The sequence below is a fragment of the Euprymna scolopes genome, chromosome 12, assembly GCF_053919585.1.
Source record: "Euprymna scolopes isolate OS-2025 chromosome 12, ASM5391958v1, whole genome shotgun sequence".
In the NCBI taxonomy this organism is placed as follows: Eukaryota; Metazoa; Mollusca; class Cephalopoda; order Sepiida; family Sepiolidae; genus Euprymna; species Euprymna scolopes.
In genome coordinates, this window is record NC_136493.1 from 26,934,278 (window position 1) to 26,956,192 (window position 21,915).

The 21,915-nt window shown below is 34.0% G+C and overlaps 1 protein-coding gene across 2 annotated transcripts in view; it reads right to left on the minus strand.

Annotated features, from left to right (window-relative positions):
* Window positions 1-14,103: 14,103 nt before the first annotated feature.
* Window positions 14,104-21,915, minus strand: part of LOC145291217 (kinesin heavy chain) — a 134,730-nt gene continuing 126,918 nt past the window's right edge. For both annotated transcript variants that reach the window (XM_080136804.1, XM_080136803.1), the window contains exons 23-24: window positions 21,426-21,563; window positions 14,104-14,913 (exon numbers count right to left, since the gene is read on the minus strand). In XM_080136804.1, coding sequence (XP_079992930.1) covers window positions 21,451-21,563 — 113 coding nt within the window. In that variant the 3' untranslated portion in view covers window positions 14,104-14,913; window positions 21,426-21,450. The remainder of the gene's footprint in view (window positions 14,914-21,425; window positions 21,564-21,915) is intronic.

Below are 21,915 nucleotides of genomic sequence, written 5' to 3' on the forward strand. Positions count from 1 at the left end.
AAAAAAAAAAAAACATTAGCCTGTGTTTGGTTAGTATCAAAAAACCTGTTTGGAAGGCACTTATGCTAGATGTAGGTTATTAAAAAAAAAAAGCAGGCAGACACCGGAGTTCCCTGCTGAAATAATCCAGTATTAGTCGCTTCGAAGAGAAATAAAACACCCAGTGATCATCCGACACAAATAAGTAAAAAAATGTGAATTCACAACGAACATATGAACAACCAGCCTTTGCACAGGATTTTGGCAGGTGAGCAAGTTTTTTTTTTCCCTTTCTTCAAGAAAAACCTTAAACTGATTTTAGAAAGCCAAAATAAGAAAATAATATATATTTATATATATCAACAACGCAATCATGACAAGGTAGTATCTACTTCATTTTTTTTTCATTTGCAAAATCATGTGTAGAGGCATGACGTAAAAAAATAGCATCCATCTTCCGTTAGAAAAAAAAAAAAAATGGCATACATCCATGATGATTCAAGAGCTGGCAAACATGTTGGAAACATGTCTGAACACAACTCCGGCGTGAAGACCGCTTCTAAAATCATATTTCCTAAGAAAGGAAAGTATATGGGAGCCAGTGTTCATATGGGGTGAGAATCTTCAGGAGGCGACTAAGACATCCGAGCGTCAGATCTGCTTGATTGTAAACCCATCTAGCGAGAATCAAAGATGGCCAAACCAAAGACAGATTTATGTTAATTGCATGCAGGATGTAAATATCCTTTTTAATCCATGATGCAAGGTTAAAAGAAACAAAAACTTGACAAATTAAAAAAAAAAAAAAATACATAAATAATTAAACATACACTAAATAAACAAATAAAATCAACTCCATCCATAATGTTCGAGGCTACAGGATACTTTAAGATGCAGTTGAGAAGCTTGATTGAATGCCTGATTTTTTTCAAGATCTTTTAAGAAATTAATTCGATTATATTTGAAAATACATAAAATACCATTCTGACCTCACATGTATCATACCTTTTACCAGACGTTATAATCGCATTTGTTTTCTCCAATATTTTTCAGTTTCCACAACAAAAAATATTTTCATTTATTTAACTTTCAACACATCTTATCTCCAAATATGGGTCACAATGTGATTATTTTCAAATATCGAGGACTTCCATTTTGTTTAAAAAAAAAAAAAAAAAAAAAATGAAATATTCCTGTAGTATAGAAAGCCACGATCGCACCCAAAATACTATAAGAAACAATTTTTTTTCAAGAGTGTTGAATAGTATCTAGCTCCTCAAATGGAATGCTTAGAGGAGGTGACAAAAAATGTTTGAATTTTGATAATTTAATACTTCAAATAGATAAGGTAATAAACTTGCACAGAAAATATGGGATCTCATACAATAAGATCTTACTCACAAGATTTGATTGGAGTCCAGATTGACAAAGACTGCTTCATCATCTAATAGTTGTAGCTAAGGCCAAAATTATCAGGGGTTTTTTTTGTTTGAAGTCATAAAATAAAAATAATTGTACATAATTTTCTCTACAAAAATGGCTAAAAAATAAAAATTTTTTAAAAATTGAAAATGATTTTTCATCTATTTTAAAAGATTGAATTTCGTAAATTTTTTTTTTTTTTTTTTTTTTTGCTAAACAAAAATGTATCATGAAAGCAAACTAGAGTAAATTTGGAAAATTCTATAAAAATATGAAATTATTCAATTTTAATTTATTTACAGACTTATATAAAAAATGATATATATATATATATTATATAAAGAAAATTATTTAAAACTAAATTTAACATTTTTTTTTCCACCATGTAAAATTCTTTGTCAATCTATCAAAAATAATGTAATCAAAAAATAAATTTTTGTGCAAAAATGTTGACATCATTAGATTTTTCTAGATTTACGCCTTAAAGAAAATTGAAAATAAATTTTTTATATTAATTTTCATTTTTATTTTTGCTTGTAAAATTTGAAAATATCTACTTCAAATTTTTTTTCTATCTTAATTTGGGATTATCTTTAATACTATCCAAAATTTTATATAATCTAGTGATCATCTTTTTTTAATATTTGTTATAACTGACAAAAAAAAAAAAAACTTGAAATGATATTAAAACTATAAATTTCTTTATACAATTTTTAAAATTTTATATACGGAAAACTTTATTTTAACATTCAATAAAACTAACATCAAATATCAATAGTGAAAACAAAATTTTCTACAGAATTATCTGGTCTATAAAATTATATTGAATTTTTACCAATATAGTATAGTCTGTTGTGTTTTCAGTTAATGTTTGTCTTTTTAATTTAAATAAGATTTTAAATAAAATATTTTATTTAACGACCAAGCATATAATGAATTTATATCATGAAAAAAGTGAAAATAGTGTACTTACATTTTTTGTTGCAGTTTTGGGTTAATAAAATTAAAATATACACAAGTCATCATTTGATTATTTTTGCATTATAAATTTAGTTTGTGTCAATCTACTAATGATTTAACTAATAATCTAGTTATTATCACAAGAATGTTAAAATAAATGAGAACAAAAATCAGTTTAATAAATTAATATTTTATGAATTTTCAGTCATTTGTATTTTGGACTGTTCAGAATATCTTTTTCAAATAGTTGTATGTCAAAGATGAATGCTTTGTTATAATTCAAATTTTTTTTCTTAAAAAAAAAAAAAAAATGTTTACGTGTAAATATATGCTTTAAAATTTCTCATAACCTCAGATATATCTTTTTTTTTTAATAATTTTGGCCATAGCTAGTCATATTGCCATAACAATCGTACCACCCCTAGACACGCAGCAAAAAGAATAAAAAAGTAGAAGTTAAATAAAAAAAAAAAAAAAAGAACGTTCCTCTTTCTTAAAGTTTTAATAAATAGCAGTGTAAATTTTTTAAAGCATACACATTAAGATGAAGGGTGTAGCTAATAATAGAGTCAGTTACAGTAAGGGCCGACACAAATGAAGCTATTACAGAGGAAACGCAAGTGTTGAGATACAGACAGGTGTGGTAGAAATGTTGTATTCTTTTTATTTTTTTTTTTAAGCATCACAGCACAAAGTTTATCAGAATGTTGCATTTTTACATTATTTCGCGGGCAGTTTTGCTCATCCTGCCGTAGTAGGTTGTGAAAACAGCTGCGGACAAAATAAGAAAAACAGTCAGAAAATATCTCCATCTAAATATTGTAACAAGATCCTTTTAACTCTTGTTGGCAATATACAGATGAATAAACATTTCAAAAAAATCTGATCACAAATCGGAAGCAAAACATATAATGCTGAAATATCTTTTTTTTTTTTTTTTTTTTAAAACAGTCAAAGGTAACCTCGCAGTTAAAACTTTTGGTTCAAATAAAATTTTATTGCTTTGTTACTTTTGATATATATATATATATGGAAAATGAAAAGGTGGTATTATTTCCATATATATATATATATATATATATATATATATATATATATGATGGCAATAAATAGACCATATTTTTATTACAGTTTCCAGTAAAGTAGAAAGTGGACCCTGGGTTTAATTTCGTCAGCCTTGTAACTCACTTCCCTCAGTTTGTTCTTTAGTTCTCACATTTTATGAGTGATGTTTTTCACAAAGAGGAAAGCATTACAGTTTTCTGGGTCAGAATCTATGTATCAAACACTTGTAATTGGCTAATTTTTCACCTTTAATTTTTTTTTTTTTTTTTTTTTAACAACCTTACATCAGATGGCTTCATGCCTTGTCTGGAGCGATTTCTATGAAAACAACAACAACAACAACAAAACATGATAAATTATAATAAAAGAATGAAAAGGCTAGCTAATTAGTTTGGTCTCTATCCTCTCAAAAGCTAGCATTTTCATTCTTTCATTATTTTAATTTATCACGTTAAGTAATAAGAAAAAAAAATATGGTCCGTTTATTACCATAAAGTTTTGTACAAAATAAATATATATATGTATAATGCATACATATACTCAATTATCAAATTTAAGATGCTAAAGAGAAGAGTGTAAGGTATCTGTCAAACATCAAAATTTGTGGACAATGTTTCCACAGGTGACTACGCATATCTTTTCCAATCGGCAACCTGAAACCAATGTTTCTATTAGGGGTTCATATCTTTTCCAGCAAAAATGTTAAAAATAGCAGCAGAAAGTCCGATATTAATCACAAAATTTTAACACTAAAAACAAAAACAAAAAAAAAAATCACCATAAGAATTAAAAAAGGGATTTTGTTTTCAAGAAACTTTAGCACAACCAGCTAAAACAAAATTCAAAAATACTATAAGCGATCAAGTGCTAATCTGAAACCTTTCAAAATGACTTAATAAATAATGGATACACAATTTTCATAAAAACCTACAATCATATCAGAATCATTTTATATCTTTTTTTTTTTTACCAAGACAAAGGTAGAGCAAGGTTCAATGTGGTATGTGTTAATCTGAAAAAAATTTACATAGCGAGTCAAAAGTAAGAGGGCAGTCAAAATCTGTAAAGCAGTCGATCAATAAAAAAAAAAAAAAAAAAAAAAAAAAAAAAATCTAAATAGTCGCTAATCAAATTAAAAGGCATTAATTACCCGGTTACTTAACTCACTCTGTGTATGTGTGTGTATATATATATAAATATATCCGTCCTGTCACACAAAAATTAGTAAGGAAAATAAAAATGCTGGATAAATCCATTTCAAGTATTTAGGGAAATTAAGAAAGAAAATAGATTTCCAATTTTTTTTTTCCTTCCGCTTTCTATATTGATTCATCCATTTTTCTTTTTTTTCCTAAATTTATGATACCCCACCCACCAATCACAATTTTTGACAGAGGGTGTACATGCATATATATAATATATATATGTGTGTGTGTGTGTGTGTGTGTGAGTGTGTATGTTATTGTATGACAGTCAACCATTAAAGGGAGATGCCAGAGTCTGATCTATCTGGCCTGCATAGTCAACTATGTGTGATATAACTACAAAACCAAGATGTCAGCTATATACAGCATGCCTATCTATTACATCTTGGTAGGAGTGCAGAAAAAGAACAAAATATTATTTAATAGTGCACAAAAAATTACAAATATACCAACTTGATTAAACTAAGCGTATATTAGAACATTCTAAAAGGCATAAGCATGATTGTTATAAAACTCAAAATATCTCAGACAAATTTGATCATAGTAAGGGTGTCGGGTATTTCCGGTAGGGAAATCACTTTTTGAATGGAATTTTTTTTTTTTTTTTTAATTTTTAATTATAATTAAAACGATTACTGAACTAACTGAATGAATTAAAATTTAAAAAATATTAAATATGGAAAAAACAAAACAGAAAAAAAAAAAAAATGCTGTAAATCTAATTTTTCTTTTTTTTTTTTTTTTCCAAATGAAATTTTTTTTCTTTTTCTCTGGTTCACAGTGGATTTTTTTTTTTTTTTCTTCAGGAATTGACACAAGCAAAACTTAAAACTGCCAAGAAAATATCACAGGAATAAAAAAAAATGTTAATTTCCGATGCAAAGAAATATTAATATGATATCTATTGTCTGAATAGAATGAAGAGTGTCAGCTGGAATCCACTGGCTACTGAAAACTGACATTGTGAAATATGAAGTTTTGAACAGACAATATTTAAAAAGAAAACAAAAATGCCAACAGCAAAGAACAGGGAGAAGAGTGTGTGTATTTGTGTACATGCATACAGCTGTGGAGTGTTGTAGATTTTGTGTTTATGTTGTGTACATAGTAATAGCATTCACTAGTTAATTTATTCTTGAAAATATATGGCTACTACCACCATAAGGTATATATTTATATTATTATAGTTATATAATAGATACAATATTCATACCAATAGTTTCCTTACTAAAATTAAATTAATCAGTGCCCAGGGCATTTAGGAATAAAAGTCCATTTTAATTCAATGTTATATAGCTATAACACCAAATTTTTAAAACCAGTTAGGAATAGATTTGTAATTCCAAAGTAGTTAAACACTGGTGAAAACAGCTGGCATGATTGTTGTATCACATATGTAATAATTCTAATGAATATATTAAGAGTCTTACCACGTTTTCTTTAAAAAAAAAAAAAAAAAAAAAAAAAGTGTACATCAAATATATATATATTACTGGCTACACAAGCCACACCATCTCAACAGAAAGAAAAAAAAAAGCTAATAACAATGGAAAAAGCAAGGCAGTCAAGGTAATCAATCTTTAATGTTGGTGATATCCAATAAAGTCCATTCAATAATAATTGGGTACATTAAGTTTTGTTTCACAAGAGCAGCCTAAGGATCAACAATTAGATTTTGGAGGGAATTGTCATTCTAATAGAAATATGAAAAGTCTGGTCTTCAGAAAGATACATCCAGATGTATGGGTGTATGTAATTAGGTTTCAGCAGCTGGTTGTCTATGGTGGAATTACAACACAGCCTTTTGCACGTGTATGTGTGTATTTATATTATTATAGTTTGGGGAGATATTTAACCTGGAAGATGGATTGGTAGACGATAGACATTTAATACGTGCTTAAGGGAATAAACATTTGAAAATTAACAAAGTTCATCAACAAATATAGCATGCCACTCAACTCTTGCTTGTATAGCTTGAGAACAAGTGTGTGTGTGTGTGTGTATATATATATATATATATATATATATATATAAAGGTGTGGGGGAGTGACAAAAACAGGGGGATAGTGGTTGAAAGACTACTGAACTGGACGCTATAAATAATAAACACTAAAAAGTCAGCACATGCAGCAGTCATTCGTCTTCTCTTCCTGACCCCAACGACAAAAGGACATTTGTTTTAAATATCACAGACACCAACTGCTGAAACAGTTGAACCTGACAAATAATCACTTACGTTCAAGTGCTTAAATACTTTCAAACCTATTTGTAGTCATTCCTAATTTCATGTTGTATACACACATGGAAAACGGTAACATGCATGAGAGGAGGAGGAGGAGTGGGAGGGATATGCAATCACATTCAAACTCTTTGTCATATTTCTTAGAACTAGGACTTATACTAGAGTCCTCAGGGCATACACACAAGGAGTCTGCCCTGGTTATCACCAGACCTCTACATGCTACTACAAGAGGAAAGAAATATGACTGAACAGTAGAGTTCCAAGATGAAAGCCAACAGAAGGATAGATTTTAATTAAAACCATTTCTTTTTTAATTTGGGGGTAGTGGGGGGGTAGCGGGTGGTCAACAATAAGGCAGCCAGAAAGACAATCAGCCAGATAATGAGCAAGCAAGAGGGTGGGTTGGGGAGGGGGTCAAAATAAGGGTATTGGAGAGAATAAGGATAACAGGAGTAAACTATAAGATTTATTATGGAAGGGAAGAGAGGGTAATCTCATTAAAAAAAATGTTAATGTTCGTAGTGTACACTACAAGGTCAGAGTTAGAAACAAGGTCGGTTTTCTTTTTTTTTTTTTTTTTGAATGTGGAAAGAACCCAGCTCGTTCATAAAGGAGCATTCTGGATTGGAACAAAAAAATTTTTTTAAAATCGCCTCAGTTTAAGAAGTATTTCTCCTTCACCAACTGTGGACAGAAAAGGTGAAATGTCGTATCAGAAACGATACTACACTTTGCTCCTTGCCATTAAATTGTAGCAAAAACACGACCAATTACAGAGGAAGCAAATGTGTTGAGAGTCCAGCAGGTGCGCCTGGCACCAATCAAGAGGACAAATGATGTATGTACTCCGGGAAACATTAGACTAAGCAATGGCTATTCAGTAAAAAAAGATATGAGAGCGTAAGGACACTCATCAGACTCATCGACATATGCTGGGGAAGGTAGCCATATTCTTTTTTTCTCTTTGTTATCAGAAAGACATTTTCAAGAGACTTTCAAAGTATGAAGCAAGTTAATTAAACATTTCCAACTATTGAGAAAAGTAATGCTCGCTTAGTACAATATAATTGAGATAAAGTTTCTTTCCAACCAATATTAAAGTTGGTATTTAACAATTGTTGTCAATTGTGCCATTTAATTAAATAGCATTTTTAACCTGTTAGAGAGAAACTTTAAAAGTTGTTAATTTCTCAATTTAGTTTCAATCTCATGACTTTTAGCATCGACCCCATGATTGCTGCACTTTCTTTATCGTATAAGCACAAAAAAGAATGTTTTTGTTTTGTTTTACTTTTCACAACTGCTTTTTTTATTTTTATTATTATTATTTGAATAGAGATAATGTTTATTTTATTAAAAGCTAACTTTAAGCAGCTTACAAAAACAGAAAAAAAGCTTGTTAAAAAAAAAAAAATAATAATATTGGTTTTTACTTAAAATTACACTTTAAAAAAAAAAAAAAAAAAACACAAATCTTTATAATAATGTACGTACCTGTCACAGAGTGAAGATGTCATATTTCAAAAATCACAAATTAATCATGTAGTTTGTTTTGTTTTTTTTTAATCAAATTTTACAATTTTTAGCAGTCATTGTTTATAAATAAAGGAAGATAACTCAAATTGAACTATTCAGATCAAAATCAACCTTGTATTGAATACAATTTTACTGCTAAAAATCGTTAAAAAAATTACTTGATAAATTTACATGACTTTTGGAATATGACATCTTTGTTCAGTGATGATTCTGTATTTTTTTTTTTTAATTAAGTGTACTTCTAAATAAGCATCAATTTTTTTTTTTTTTCAATGAAGAGAATCGATAAGAGATCTGATAATTATTAGCAATAATAAGTTTTTGCCTAATCTAAATAACAGACACCACTTCCTGCTTGTTTTAATGCTGTCTCAACAACGCATCAGTAAAGTCAAGAAGTTGACGGCAGGACTTGCTGAGAAAGTGCAGTGGAAGGGTGACAAAAATATGAAGAAACAGACTGGTACGGGTGCATTAATACGAAATCTGAAGGTTGATGGCAACTTCATGAAGGTTGAAGGCAAATGAATGACAATACTTTAATGACTGGGTTAAGAGTATCTTTTATCTTTGTTATTTCTAGAAATATGTGTAAAATAAAACAACCCTAAATGTATAATTTTTTTTTTTTTTTTTAAATAAATAGACGCTATGTAAGATTCTCAATTGAGATTATGTTTTTAATGCACATCAACTCTAGAAGTTATTTTCTCCCGGACGATGATTTAATAAGTTATGGGAAGTTAATTATATCCTTTGATTTCATCTATAGAAGTTCGGAGTGGTTTCATTTTCTCAAATAAGGTATTTATAGTATTACATTGTTTATAAAGGTTTTTTACAAGATTGCTAGCATAGCTTTTAGATTTACTTTTTACTATATAAGAATTAGCATTAAATACAAGTAAATGAAATAGTTTTAGAAAAAACATTAAATTTTGACATGAGAAAAATAAAATTTCACAAATAAAGTATGCAATTGTATATGAATAGAAAATTAAAATATTTTTTTGTAAATAAATTATCTAATATACAAATCTAAGTGGGTCAGATTTTCAGTGTAAAACCTAAATAACTGATCTGGGAATTTTATATTTGATTCTGACTCGCAACTTCCTTCTTTTTAAACTTGCAACATGATCTTTAGATAAAAGTAGTCCAATTCACTCGAGTTTTATTCTGAAAATAATTTTTCCAGCAAACAGAGTATTACAATGGAGATAATTTTAAATAATCTAAAAAAGAAAAAAATAATCTAAAGATGACTCCTATATAAAAAAAAATAAATAATGTATGTTTAGCTATACATATACACATGAATTGGATTAATAAAAATGAAAATGCATAGCTGGTTCACTGTTATATCTAAAGTTGCTCCAGCTTTAGTCTATCCATCACACCATTGCATTGTTCTGTCTATCTATAAATCTAAATTTCTTATATACACATTAAACAATGCTTCAAGCAAACTACTTTAACCTATTAACTGCAAAGGGAGCTTTTTGTATTACATTTTTAGTAAGTTTTTTTTTTTCATCTTTTCATAACTTACAATATTTTCTTTAAAGTTTAAAAAAAAAAATTGGTAGGAAAATAACATTATGTATTCTTGGTCTACACTAGGTAGGTACAGGTATATTATATATACAAAGGAGATTATAGTCTTTTGTAATTATATACTACACTGAAAATTAATATTACTGTTATCAATTGTATTCAAGTGTCTTTGTTCAAACACCATGAAGTGATCTCAACCTCCAACGAAAGAGTGTCTGCATCCTCATTTATTATTCACAGCATCCAATCCCACATGCAAACGGCAGCATGACAAATGATAATTTCCATTCATAATCTATGTAGCAGATAGAGATGGATGTAACAGATTCAACTGAGAACCATTGCGGAAAATAGAAAATGGTTGGCCTGTCATGTTAGTAATGCAAACGTCGACAAAAGTAATGGATGAAATCATTGTTTAATGCAATGGCAGAGGGTAGGGGAATAGGGCAGGATTAGAAAGATTTTTAGTTTATTTTAATAGAAGAAAATAAACGAATAAAAATAAGCCATAGATAATTAAGATAGAAAACTGAAAATAAATACCCCTCTCCCCTTAAATGAGTAGGTGGGGGGAGGGGGGAAAAATGAAAGAAAGTTAAAAAAAAAAAAAAAAAAGAAAAAAAAAAGCTAATGAAATGTTTTTGCACATACAAAATGAATAAATAAAAAAAATAAAAAAAGGAATGTGATTTTTAAAACGTTTGTTTAGATCAACCGCTTGCCCAAGTGGTAACAGCTTCAACCATTGCAGATAGAAAAAGAAGCCAAGTTTTATTTTGGAAAAGGAAAATAGTATGGAGAGGGGGGAATCTTCCAATGAAATTCACTTCAAAGAAAGTTTCTTCACAGAACGTGAAGCAAAAACATATTTCCAGTACCGACTTAGAATGGCAGAACTGAAAATAAGGTAATTTGTTTTCCTTTTTTTTTTTTTTTATAAAATATTTTTCCAGGCAGAAATATAAAAACATTCTTTTAAACTTCAGTTTATAATTTGTTCCGACTTTTTTTTTTGGTTATTTTTTTTTTTGCTTTTTGGTGCGAGTTTCCATTGAAAGCCACATGAAGCCGTTCCATTCCACTGAGGGCTCTGTGTCCGACACTGGAACGGAACAGTGAAGGAACAATGAAATCATCCAGAGAATGCAGCCGTAGCATTTAAACTGGCCAAACGTAGTCAAGATCTTCAGAAAGATTATGACCTTATTTAGAATAAGGACATAATAAATGGATAGGATCCATTTTCTGTTGTTGTTCAAAAAATTCCAGACAAATTTCACGAAATTCATTTTTAAGAGCGAAGTGGTGTAGGATTCGTAAGCTCCCTAACAAGTAGGGAGAAACGAGAAGGAACAGTTGAATTCAGTCTCCTAAATTGGGTCTGAAATGCATTCCTACCCAGCAAACGCAGAAATACGAAATGGAAATATAATCCTCATCTAGATTCTGCAGAATGTAGTCGACATTACCATGATAGATGGCAATCCAAACAAGATAACATCATTGCTCTCAGACAAAATGCCTGCCAATATTTTTTTAAAGAAAGCTGTCATTTTTATTAAGTCATCTAAGGAATCTGAATCATATCTTCTCTCTTTTCCAACATTTCAAGAAAAATATGCTTGATTTTTTTTTAATTTGTTAATCTCTTGCAAGTGAACACATTGGAAATCAAATGGTTTTGTAGAAGAAAAAAAATGTTCTTGTGCAGACTTTCCCTAGATTAAAAAAATTTTTTTAAATATGTTTGGTGTATGTATCCATGGCGGAACGAAAATATAGATCACATTCCAAAATATCACGTAAATTGATCAAGTAGTTTTATTTTTATAAAGAAGATCATTTTTTAAGTTATTAATGGGAATTCGTAGACATTACAAAAAATTGCACAAGTTTGAATTATTATAGAGTCATCTCCCTTGTTTCTGGAGATTATTTTCAAAATGGCATGCAAGACTGACGCTCCTCTTTATACATAAAATTTGATTTTCTTAGTTAAAAATAAAACTACTTGATCAATTTTCATGATTTTTGGAATATGATATTTTTGTTCTGTCACGAGTACATACATCATACAGATTCTTTTTTTATTTTTGCTTTTTAATATAGAGGGAATTCTGAACAAGAACCAAAAATTTCACATACTTTTAAGGATTATTTAAAAGATATTTTGCGCAAAGATGGTGGAGGAGGAAAGAAAACGTAAAATAACAACAGATTGCTAAGCGTTTTTGAACTAGAATCGTTCTGTTGCTACTGTTGAGTAATTGAAATAATTTAGAAATAATTAGAATGTTGCAAGAATAAGCATTTTAGTGTGCTATATTGCAGTTGACACTTCAGCACAAGGAGACGTTCCTCAAGAGGTGATGGGATTAACCGCTTCATTCATGGAAGACTAACAATCACACACACACACACACACACACACACACATAAGTATGAATAACATACTGAATATACATTTCCTTACAAACATTGTTCAGATCACCTCTGACGTAAAGCTAAAACAAAACAAAGCTTAAAAAAAAAAAAAAAGGGTTGTATTCTAATCATACAGAAAGCATGCAGTCATTTTCTCACTGAGAACGTGCAACAGTCAGCCACAAATGAAGACATGCAAATATTTAGCCTCTAAATGCAGACATCAGACAATATTGCAAAGATAAATATGAGAACACTGATCGTTCAAATATTCACATCAATAAATCCGAATTCTAAAGGGCATTTTCATCAATAATAAATATTAATAACGTAAGTCAGACACATTTAAACTACATTAAAAAAAAAAAAAAAAAACAATAATAGCTTGGGCTTAGAACAATAGGAAAAAAGTTTGCAGCATAAAAATAGACAAAGAGAGGGGGGTCGAAACAAGATACTGGATTGTTAAATTTTAATGTTACTGAATTTTGCTGGAAAGTATTCTTCACACTTTACACGTTAAGTATTTCGATTAATGTGTTAAGCGATCCAGTAAAACTAGAATTGTAGAAATACTTGCATTCTACATTAGACGTTTTATCTTAAGAAACGGGTTTCACTTGGTGGGAGCTCCCAAGTATATCACACATGAAATTAAATAAAATTTCATTAATTTACTGCATGGATTTTAAAACACTTTCAGGTGCTTGTGCAAATCAGTGATATTTTAATGACATGAAATGCGTAATGCATTTCAGGACGAAAACATTACGCATTTCCAAGCCATGTAGAAATTAGGATACATTCCAAAAATTACGAAAAACGATCAAATAGATGTGCTAGATATATTTTTAACAAAAAAAAAAAAAAATCATTCACACAACTCCATTGACATTTTGTGTTATGAAAAAAAAAAAAAAAAAAAAAAAAAAAAGTGGATTTACAATTATTTAATAAAAATAATCAATTGTTACCTCTTCTGGATCTGGAGACCTTTTCCACATTAAAAAAAGGATACAATATAAGTCCATGAATTGATATAAACTCATGCATTATTTTTACATGCAATTATTCTTCTACTGGATCGTTTTTCATAATTTTTGAATTTTATACTAATTTCAGTATGACACAAGTACGTAATGTTTTCACCTGAAATGTGTTGGTTTAATCTACACAAGCACCTAGTTTCATATTAATGTTATAAATCTCCATTTGCCAAATGACAAGCCACCACACCAAGCTCAGGTAAAAACCGTTTCTCTTATTAGTTTCTGTATTATTCATTTATCAATACTTGTATACCAAGTTTGTACTTATTTCTCCCAATTCTATGAAGACATACTACATTTACTGGCTTATCTGTTTGTTAGCATGTTAACAGTTTAAATGCAACAAGTTTATAAATCTAAATGTTTGAACTATGACTAATACAATAAAAGAGGAAGAAAAAGGGGGGAAAAAATAAAACATACTGTCAAGTAATTTATAAATATTAGATTGAATGTTTGATGAAAATAAAAATCACAACAAAATATGGCTGAACCAGAGATAAATAATTAAGAGTGTGAAACAAACAAAAAAAAAAAAAACAAAAAAAAAAAACAAGGTTGGGAATTTGGTAAGCCGAGACCAACACGTACTTCTCTCTCATCAGTTAAGATAAAAAGAGCAGGAATGATGGCTGTGGCCTCTGACACACAGGGATGATAGTGCTATATAGGCTAGAGCAGCACTGCTACAGTGATGCCCTCTTTTTTTTTTCTTTGTATATACGTGGCTGAGTTAAGTCAAACAAGGTAAACGACCAGCCATGAAGTGAAGAATTTCTTACAAACATGATTCGAAGAACAAAGGGAAAAACACAAAAGTTGATGAACAGTTTGGTTTGTTTGCAGTTTTTTTGTTTTTTGCATCATTTTTTTTTCTTTTTTTTTTTTTTTAATGTTTATACAAGTTTTCTCAAGGTTTCTTTTTGTCTTTTTTCTTTTATGAATGTTAATTTTTTAGTTAAGTCCAGTATAGAAGAGAATGGAATTACAAGCCTTAATCACAATGGTGATATATTAGACTGTTACACATGATAGCCAATAAGAACAATAATAGTTATAATAATAATAATAGTTATAATAATGCTGGCTATATAGGTTGTAAATAGAAGCGTAGCAAAGTTTTTTGTTTTGTTTTATAGATAATAATTGTACAAAGTTGGAACTGCAGCTTACTTGCCATCACTGAGACGGCAGGTTCAGAAATGAGTTGGCCAAGTAACCAGCCTTTCTAACCGCTACCATTCAGTGATATGCAAGAGCTAGCATGCATTCCAATGTGGCAGCGAGACACAAGGTAACGCTAACAAAATGGAATGCGGCTTCATGTGGAAGTAGTAGGAGGAGGAGGTATAGTAGTGGAGGAGGAGGAGGAGGTAGGTATCCTCCGTATCAATTATCAATGAATGCACTAGAAAGCTTTGTAGATCTGTTTGATGAATGGAAGTAAAAAATGTCTCTTCCAATTAGATACCTGGAAAAGAAGAAAAAAAGGATATTATTTACGAACATGATCGGACATTTCTCATTAGGTTCACTTTTTTTTTTCTCTCCAATTTAAAAGAGTAAAACAAATTTTAAGACAAACTAAATATTCTGTATATAAATGCGACAGAAGAGATCACGTTCAGATTTTACAAAGCATTCATTTTATTAAAATATGGAAAGAAAAAAAAAGTATGTAGTATAATAAAAAATTAAATTAATGCCCAAAAGCACAATGACAAAATAACTTGGTATTTCTGCTGATGTAAAGCGCCGGAATATGCTGATCGGTGATCAAAGCAAATGACGCCAGGAAATAAAATAACATTTATTACAAACTAAATACAATAATGGAAAAAAATAAAAAAAAAATAAAATAAAATAAAATCGAAATACAATAAAAATAACAAAACCATATTAAGTTTAATGTTTTTTTTTTATTAGGAAATGTGATTTGTTTTTAAAATATATATATATATATATATATATATATATATATATATATATATATATATTCCCCCCCCCCTAAAAAAAAAGTGGAAGTTTAAAGATTTTGTTTATTTTTTTTTTATGAGAGATGAATTTGTTGGAAAAATGGATTATTTTTTTCTAGAAAAATTAAAAGATTTTTCTTTTTTCTTTTTCAAGAATAGTTGAATTTTTTTTTTTTTTTTAGTATAACAGCTGTTTGTTTCCTTGTGGGGAAGGAACCTATTAGAGAACAGGATATTTCTTTAAGAATATTTTCGGTTGACTGTAAGGTGGCTGTTGCTGGGAAAGAGAAAGGATAGAGAAAATAGAAGGAACCTCTCCAACTGGGTAGCTTCCTATGATGTGACTTAGGATGGAGACAGATGTTTCTAAATTTTTGTCCCTGCATAATTTCAATTAGGTATGTATCGAGAAGCTCCAGCATTGGTTTTGCATTCTTTTTTGTTGCATTGTTTGGCCTCCTTCCCCATCCTCTCAAGGTGATTAGTTGTAGCATTCGCTGCGATGTTTACAAAATTTCAGATTGTTGTACAGTCACCAAGAAACTCTCTTTGTTGGTGGTGTTATATTCTCCAGAGCGGTTCAATGAATTTCCTGCCGTTATGCTTTCTTGTTAAACAGAGACTCGATTTCTACTGTGTGACCTGGGTCTCAAATCTGCCAGGGAATAATTCTGACAAATGTTCCTAATGAAGTTCATCCAGTATGCTCCAACCCAATTCCACATTCTCTCTGAATATCTTTTGTGGTGGCCATGTTGTATGCCCACATTTGAGATTTCCAATTTAGACTTTTGAAAGCAAATGTTCCAATACGCATAGAGACTCACCGTCTGCATTGAGCATTAATACACCTTCAAGCAAAGCCATCACTTACATACACTCTTTTCTTAAGTGAACACGTTTATGTATATGTCTTGCACCTCAATTCAGAGGCTGGTAGCTTTCTCTCTTGAAAATAAATTATCGTTTGCTCACACACCTGTATCATTTTCTCCAATGTACATATGTGGATCAGCACTCGACATACTCCAGTGATTTATATCAGTTGCTGATCGAGGTCCGAGCAAAGTTTTAAGGAAATTCTGGTCTAGTATATGCATAAGAACCAAAAACTTATATTTTAATATTTTAGGACATATTACAAATAATTACATCTATAAAAGTGAAAACTCAATTTTCAGTCTACAGACTCAAAACTTGATATACAGAGTATGGAGATTTGGGAAAATCTTTGTAATCCGTTTTCGGCTAGAAATTTGGCTGTTAAGGGGTCAAAGTTCAACGATTTGACCTTTGAGAACTCTACCAAACTCCTCCGTCAATTTTGGGTATAAACAATTGAAATTTTACATATAGGTTCCTTGGACATGGATCTAACTTAATAAATTGATTTGAGCCCAAAACAATAAATGCTAACAGTCATAATAGCGTTCAAAGTTAAAAAAAAAATTTGATCTCTGAGGTCTCTACCAAATTACTAAAGACAATTTCTGGTCTAAACATTTGAAATTTTACATAAAGGGTATTCAGAGATAGGGAAAGCTTTTTCATCGGTTTGAGTCGAAAATTTTAGTTACCAATATATAAATGTATGTATGTATGTTTGTATGTCTGCCTAAAACTTTCGACACAGGTGACGGATTTCCACAAAATCATTATCATTTTGAGGCTCGGCCTTTCAGACGACAGATACCGAAAAATTGGCTAAAAACATTAATTTCTTCACCTTCAACTGGGCACTTACCTACAGGGAGGGGTCGCTTTTTTCACCAATATTTTCAAAAGTCATCCGCTCTTTTTTGATGTCTAGCCTTAATTTAAATTTACGTCACTCCCGGTTTGGTGGTGATGGTAACGTCACGTTTTTCCCCGTACTTTTCCTCCTTCATGGTATGGGTTCAAACCAGCCTTCCTACTACAAGTTTTTTTTTTTTTTTTTTTGCTCAACATACATCTCCAAACACCGAACAACACCGGGCTGAAATGCTACTACAAAAAAATGTTTGGATCTTTCTAACTTTTCACAAGATGAGGCAAGAGAGACAAGAGAGGGAGAGAGAGAGAGACAAGAGAGGGAGAGAGAGAGAGACAAGAGAGGGAGAGAGAGAGAGAGACAAGAGAGGGAGAGAGAGAGAGACAAGAGAGGGAGAGAGAGACAAGAGAGGGAGAGAGAGACAAGAGAGGGAGAGAGGGAGAGAGAGACAAGAGAGGGAGAGAGAGAGAGAGAGACAAGAGAGGGAGAGAGAGAGAGAGAGAGAGAGAGAGAGAGGAGAGAGAGAGAGAGAGAGAGAGAGAGAGAGAGGGAGAGAGACAAGAGAGGGAGAGAGACAAGAGAGGGAGAGAGACAAGAGAGGGAGAGAGAGAGAGAGAGAGAGAGAGAGAGAGAGAGAGACAAGAGAGGGAGAGAGAGAGAGAGACAAGAGAGGGAGAGAGAGAGAGAGACAAGAGAGGGAGAGAGAGAGAGAGACAAGAGAGGGAAGAGAGAGAGAGAGAGACAAGAGAGGGAGAGAGAGAGAGAGACAAGAGAGGGAGAGAGAGAGACAAGAGAGGGAGAGAGAGAGACAAGAGAGGGAGAGAGAGAGACAAGAGAGGGAGAGAGAGAGAGAGACAAGAGAGGGAGAGAGAGAGAGAGACAAGAGAGGGAGAGAGAGAGAGAGACAAGAGAGGGAGAGAGAGAGACAAGAGAGGGAGAGAGAGAGACAAGAGAGGGAGAGAAAGAGACAAGAGAGGGAGAGAGAGAGACAAGAGAGGGAGAGAGAGAGACAAGAGAGGGAGAGAGAGAGACAAGAGAGGGAGAGAGAGAGACAAGAGAGGGAGAGAGAGAGACAAGAGAGAGAGAGACAAAGAGAGGGAGAGACAAGAGAGGGAGAGAGAGAGAGAGACAAGAGAGGGAGAGAGAGAGAGAGAGACAAGAGAGGGAGAGAGAGAGACAAGAGAGGGAGAGAGAGAGACAAGAGAGGGAGAGAGAGAGACAAGAGAGGGAGAGAGAGAGACAAGAGAGGGAGAGAGAGAGACAAGAGAGGGAGAGAGAGAGACAAGAGAGAGAGAGACAAGAGAGAGAGACAAGAGAGAGGGAGAGACAAGAGAGGGAGAGACAAGAGAGGGAGAGACAAAGAGAGGGAGAGACAAGAGAGGGAGAGAGAGAGACAAGAGAGGGAGAGAGAGAGAGACAAGAGAGGGAGAGAGAGAGAGACAAGAGAGGGAGAGAGAGAGAGACAAGAGAGGGAGAGAGAGAGAGACAAGAGAGGGAGAGAGAGAGACAAGAGAGGGAGAGAGAGAGACAAGAGAGGGAGAGAGAGAGACAAGAGAGGGAGAGAGAGAGACAAGAGAGGGAGAGAGAGAGAGACAAGAGAGGGAGAGAGAGAGAGAGAGACAAGAGAGGGAGAGAGAGAGAGAGAGACAAGAGAGGGAGAGAGAGAGAGAGAGACAAGAGAGGGAGAGAGAGAGAGAGAGACAAGAGAGGGAGAGAGAGAGAGAGAGAGACAAGAGAGGGAGAGAGAGAGAGAGAGACAAGAGAGGGAGAGAGAGACAAGAGAGGGAGAGAGGGAGAGAGAGACAAGAGAGGAGAGAGAGAGAGAGAGACAAGAGAGGGAGAGAGAGAGAGAGAGACAAGAGAGGGAGAGAGAGAGACAAGAGAGGGAGAGAGAGAGACAAGAGAGGGAGAGAGAGAGACAAGAGAGGAGAGAGAGACAGACAAGAGAGGGAGAGAGAGAGACAAGAGAGGGAGAGAGAGAGACAAGAGAGGGAGAGAGAGAGAGAGACAAGAGAGGGAGAGAGAGAGAGAGACAAGAGAGGGAGAGAGAGAGAGAGACAAGAGAGGGAGAGAGAGAGAGAGACAAGAGAGGGAGAGAGAGAGAGAGACAAGAGAGGGAGAGAGAGAGAGAGACAAGAGAGGGAGAGAGAGAGAGAGACAAGAGAGGGAGAGAGAGAGAGAGACAAGAGAGGGAGAGAGAGAGAGAGACAAGAGAGGGAGAGAGAGAGAGAGACAAGAGAGGGAGAGAGAGAGAGAGACAAGAGAGGGAGAGGAGAGAGAGACAAGAGAGGGAGAGAGAGAGAGAGACAAGAGAGGAGGAGAGAGAGAGAGAGACAAGAGAGGGAGAGAGAGAGAGAGACAAGAGAGACAGGAGAGAGAGAGACAAGAGAGGGAGAGAGAGAGAGAGACAAGAGAGGGAGAGAGAGAGAGAGAGACAAGAGAGGGAGAGAGAGAGAGAGACAAGAGAGGGAGAGAGAGAGAGAGACAAGAGAGGGAGAGAGAGAGAGAGACAAGAGAGGGAGAGAGAGAGAGAGACAAGAGAGGGAGAGAGAGAGAGAGAGACAAGAGAGGGAGAGAGAGAGAGAGACAAGAGAGGGAGAGAGAGAGAGAGACAAGAGAGGGAGAGAGAGAGAGAGAGACAAGAGAGGGAGAGAGAGAGAGAGACAAGAGAGGGAGAGAGAGAGAGAGACAAGAGAGAGAGAGAGAGACAAGAGAGGGAGAGAGAGACAAGAGAGGGAGAGAGAGACAAGAGAGGGAGAGAGAGACAGAGAGGGAGAGAGAGACAAGAGAGGGAGAGAGAGACAAGAGAGGGAGAGAGAGACAAGAGAGGGAGAGAGAGAGACAAGAGAGGGAGAGAGAGAGACAAGAGAGGGAGAGAGAGACAAGAGAGGGAGAGAGAAAGACAAGAGAGGGAGAGAGAGAGACAAGAGAGGGAGAGAGAGAGGCAAGAGAGGGAGAGAGAGAGAGACAAGAGAGGAGAGAGAGAGAGACAAGAGAGGGAGAGAGAGAGAGACAAGAGAGGGAGAGAGAGAGAGACAAGAGAGGGAGAGACAGAGACAAGAGAGGGAGAGAGAGAGAACAAGAGAGGGAGAGAGAGAGACAAGAGAGGGAGAGAGAGAGACAAGAGAGGGAGAGAGAGAGACAAGAGAGGGAGAGAGAGAGACAAGAGAGGGAGAGAGAGAGACAAGAGAGGGAGAGAGAGAGACAAGAGAGGGAGAGAGAGAGACAAGAGAGGGAGAGAGAGAGACAAGAGAGGGAGAGAGAGAGACAAGAGAGGGAGAGAGAGAGACAAGAGAGGGAGAGAGAGAGACAAGAGAGGGAGAGAGAGAGACAAGAGAGGGAGAGAGAGAGACAAGAGAGGGAGAGAGAGAGACAAGAGAGGGAGAGAGAGAGACAAGAGAGGGAGAGAGAGAGACAAGAGATGGAGAGAGAGAGACAAGAGAGGGGAGAGAGAGACAAGAGAGGGGAGAGAGAGAGACAAGAGAGGGGAGAGAGAGAGACAAGAGAGGGGAGAGAGAGAGACAAGAGAGGGGGAGAGAGAGAGACAAGAGAGGGGAGAGAGAGAGACAAGAGAGGGGAGAGAGAGAGACAAGAGAGGGAGAGAGAGAGACAAGAGAGGGGAGAGAGAGAGACAAGAGAGGGGAGAGAGAGAGACAAGAGAGGGGAGAGAGAGAGACAAGAGGAGGAGAGAGAGAGACAAGAGAGGGGAGAGAGAGAGACAAGAGAGGGGAGAGAGAGAGACAAGAGAGGGGAGAGAGAGAGACAAGAGAGGGGAGAGAGAGAAGACAAGAGAGGGGAGAGAGAGAGACAAGAGAGGGGAGAGAGACAAGAGAGGGAGAGAGAGAGACAAGAGAGGGGAGAGAGAGAGACAAGAGAGGGGAGAGAGAGAGACAAGAGAGGGGAGAGAGAGAGACAAGAGAGGGGAGAGAGAGAGACAAGAGAGGGGAGAGAGAGACAAGAGAGGGGGAGAGAGAGACAAGAGAGGGGAGAGAGAGACAAGAGAGGGGAGAGAGAGACAAGAGAGGGGAGAGAGAGACAAGAGAGGGGAGAGAGAGAGACAAGAGAGGGGAGAGAGAGAGACAAGAGAGGGGAGAGAGAGACAAGAGAGGGGAGAGAGAGACAAGAGAGAGAGACAAGAGAGGGGAGAGAGAGACAAGAGAGGGGAGAGAGAGACAAGATGGAGACAGACAAAAAAACAGACATTATATATGTAATTCTGCATGTGAAACTAAAAATAAAAAGCTGTCTGCTTACTTATGCCTTGCTTTCAGGTGCCATTCTAATTGGCGTAGACGTAATCATTGGTCCGTTTCTGGGACATTCCACCGCCACCACGAATAGCTGCCTGCGCAGGAGAAACAGACTGGTGTTGTCCAGGCCGGATTGGTTTGGCTGTAAATATTCAAGTGTACACATAAATAAAAATATATAAATTTCAACTAATATTAAATGGAGAGCTTTTTTTTTTTTTAAAAATACAATGTCTGAATTTAAAATAAAACTTTTGGAATCGGTACTATTTACTTTTATTTTTTGCTTCATGTAAGTTGTTACCATCTTAAAATAAATATTAAATAATTAAAGAAAAAATGTGTTAGTTAAGCCAACATTCGTTTTTTACTAAGGATTTTTTCCCCTAGATTTTAATCACATAATACATGCCAAAATATTTGTTTTGGAATTGTGTTAAAATAAAAAAAATAAAATTTTTAATTTCGTTTTAATCAGCCATAATATGCAATCA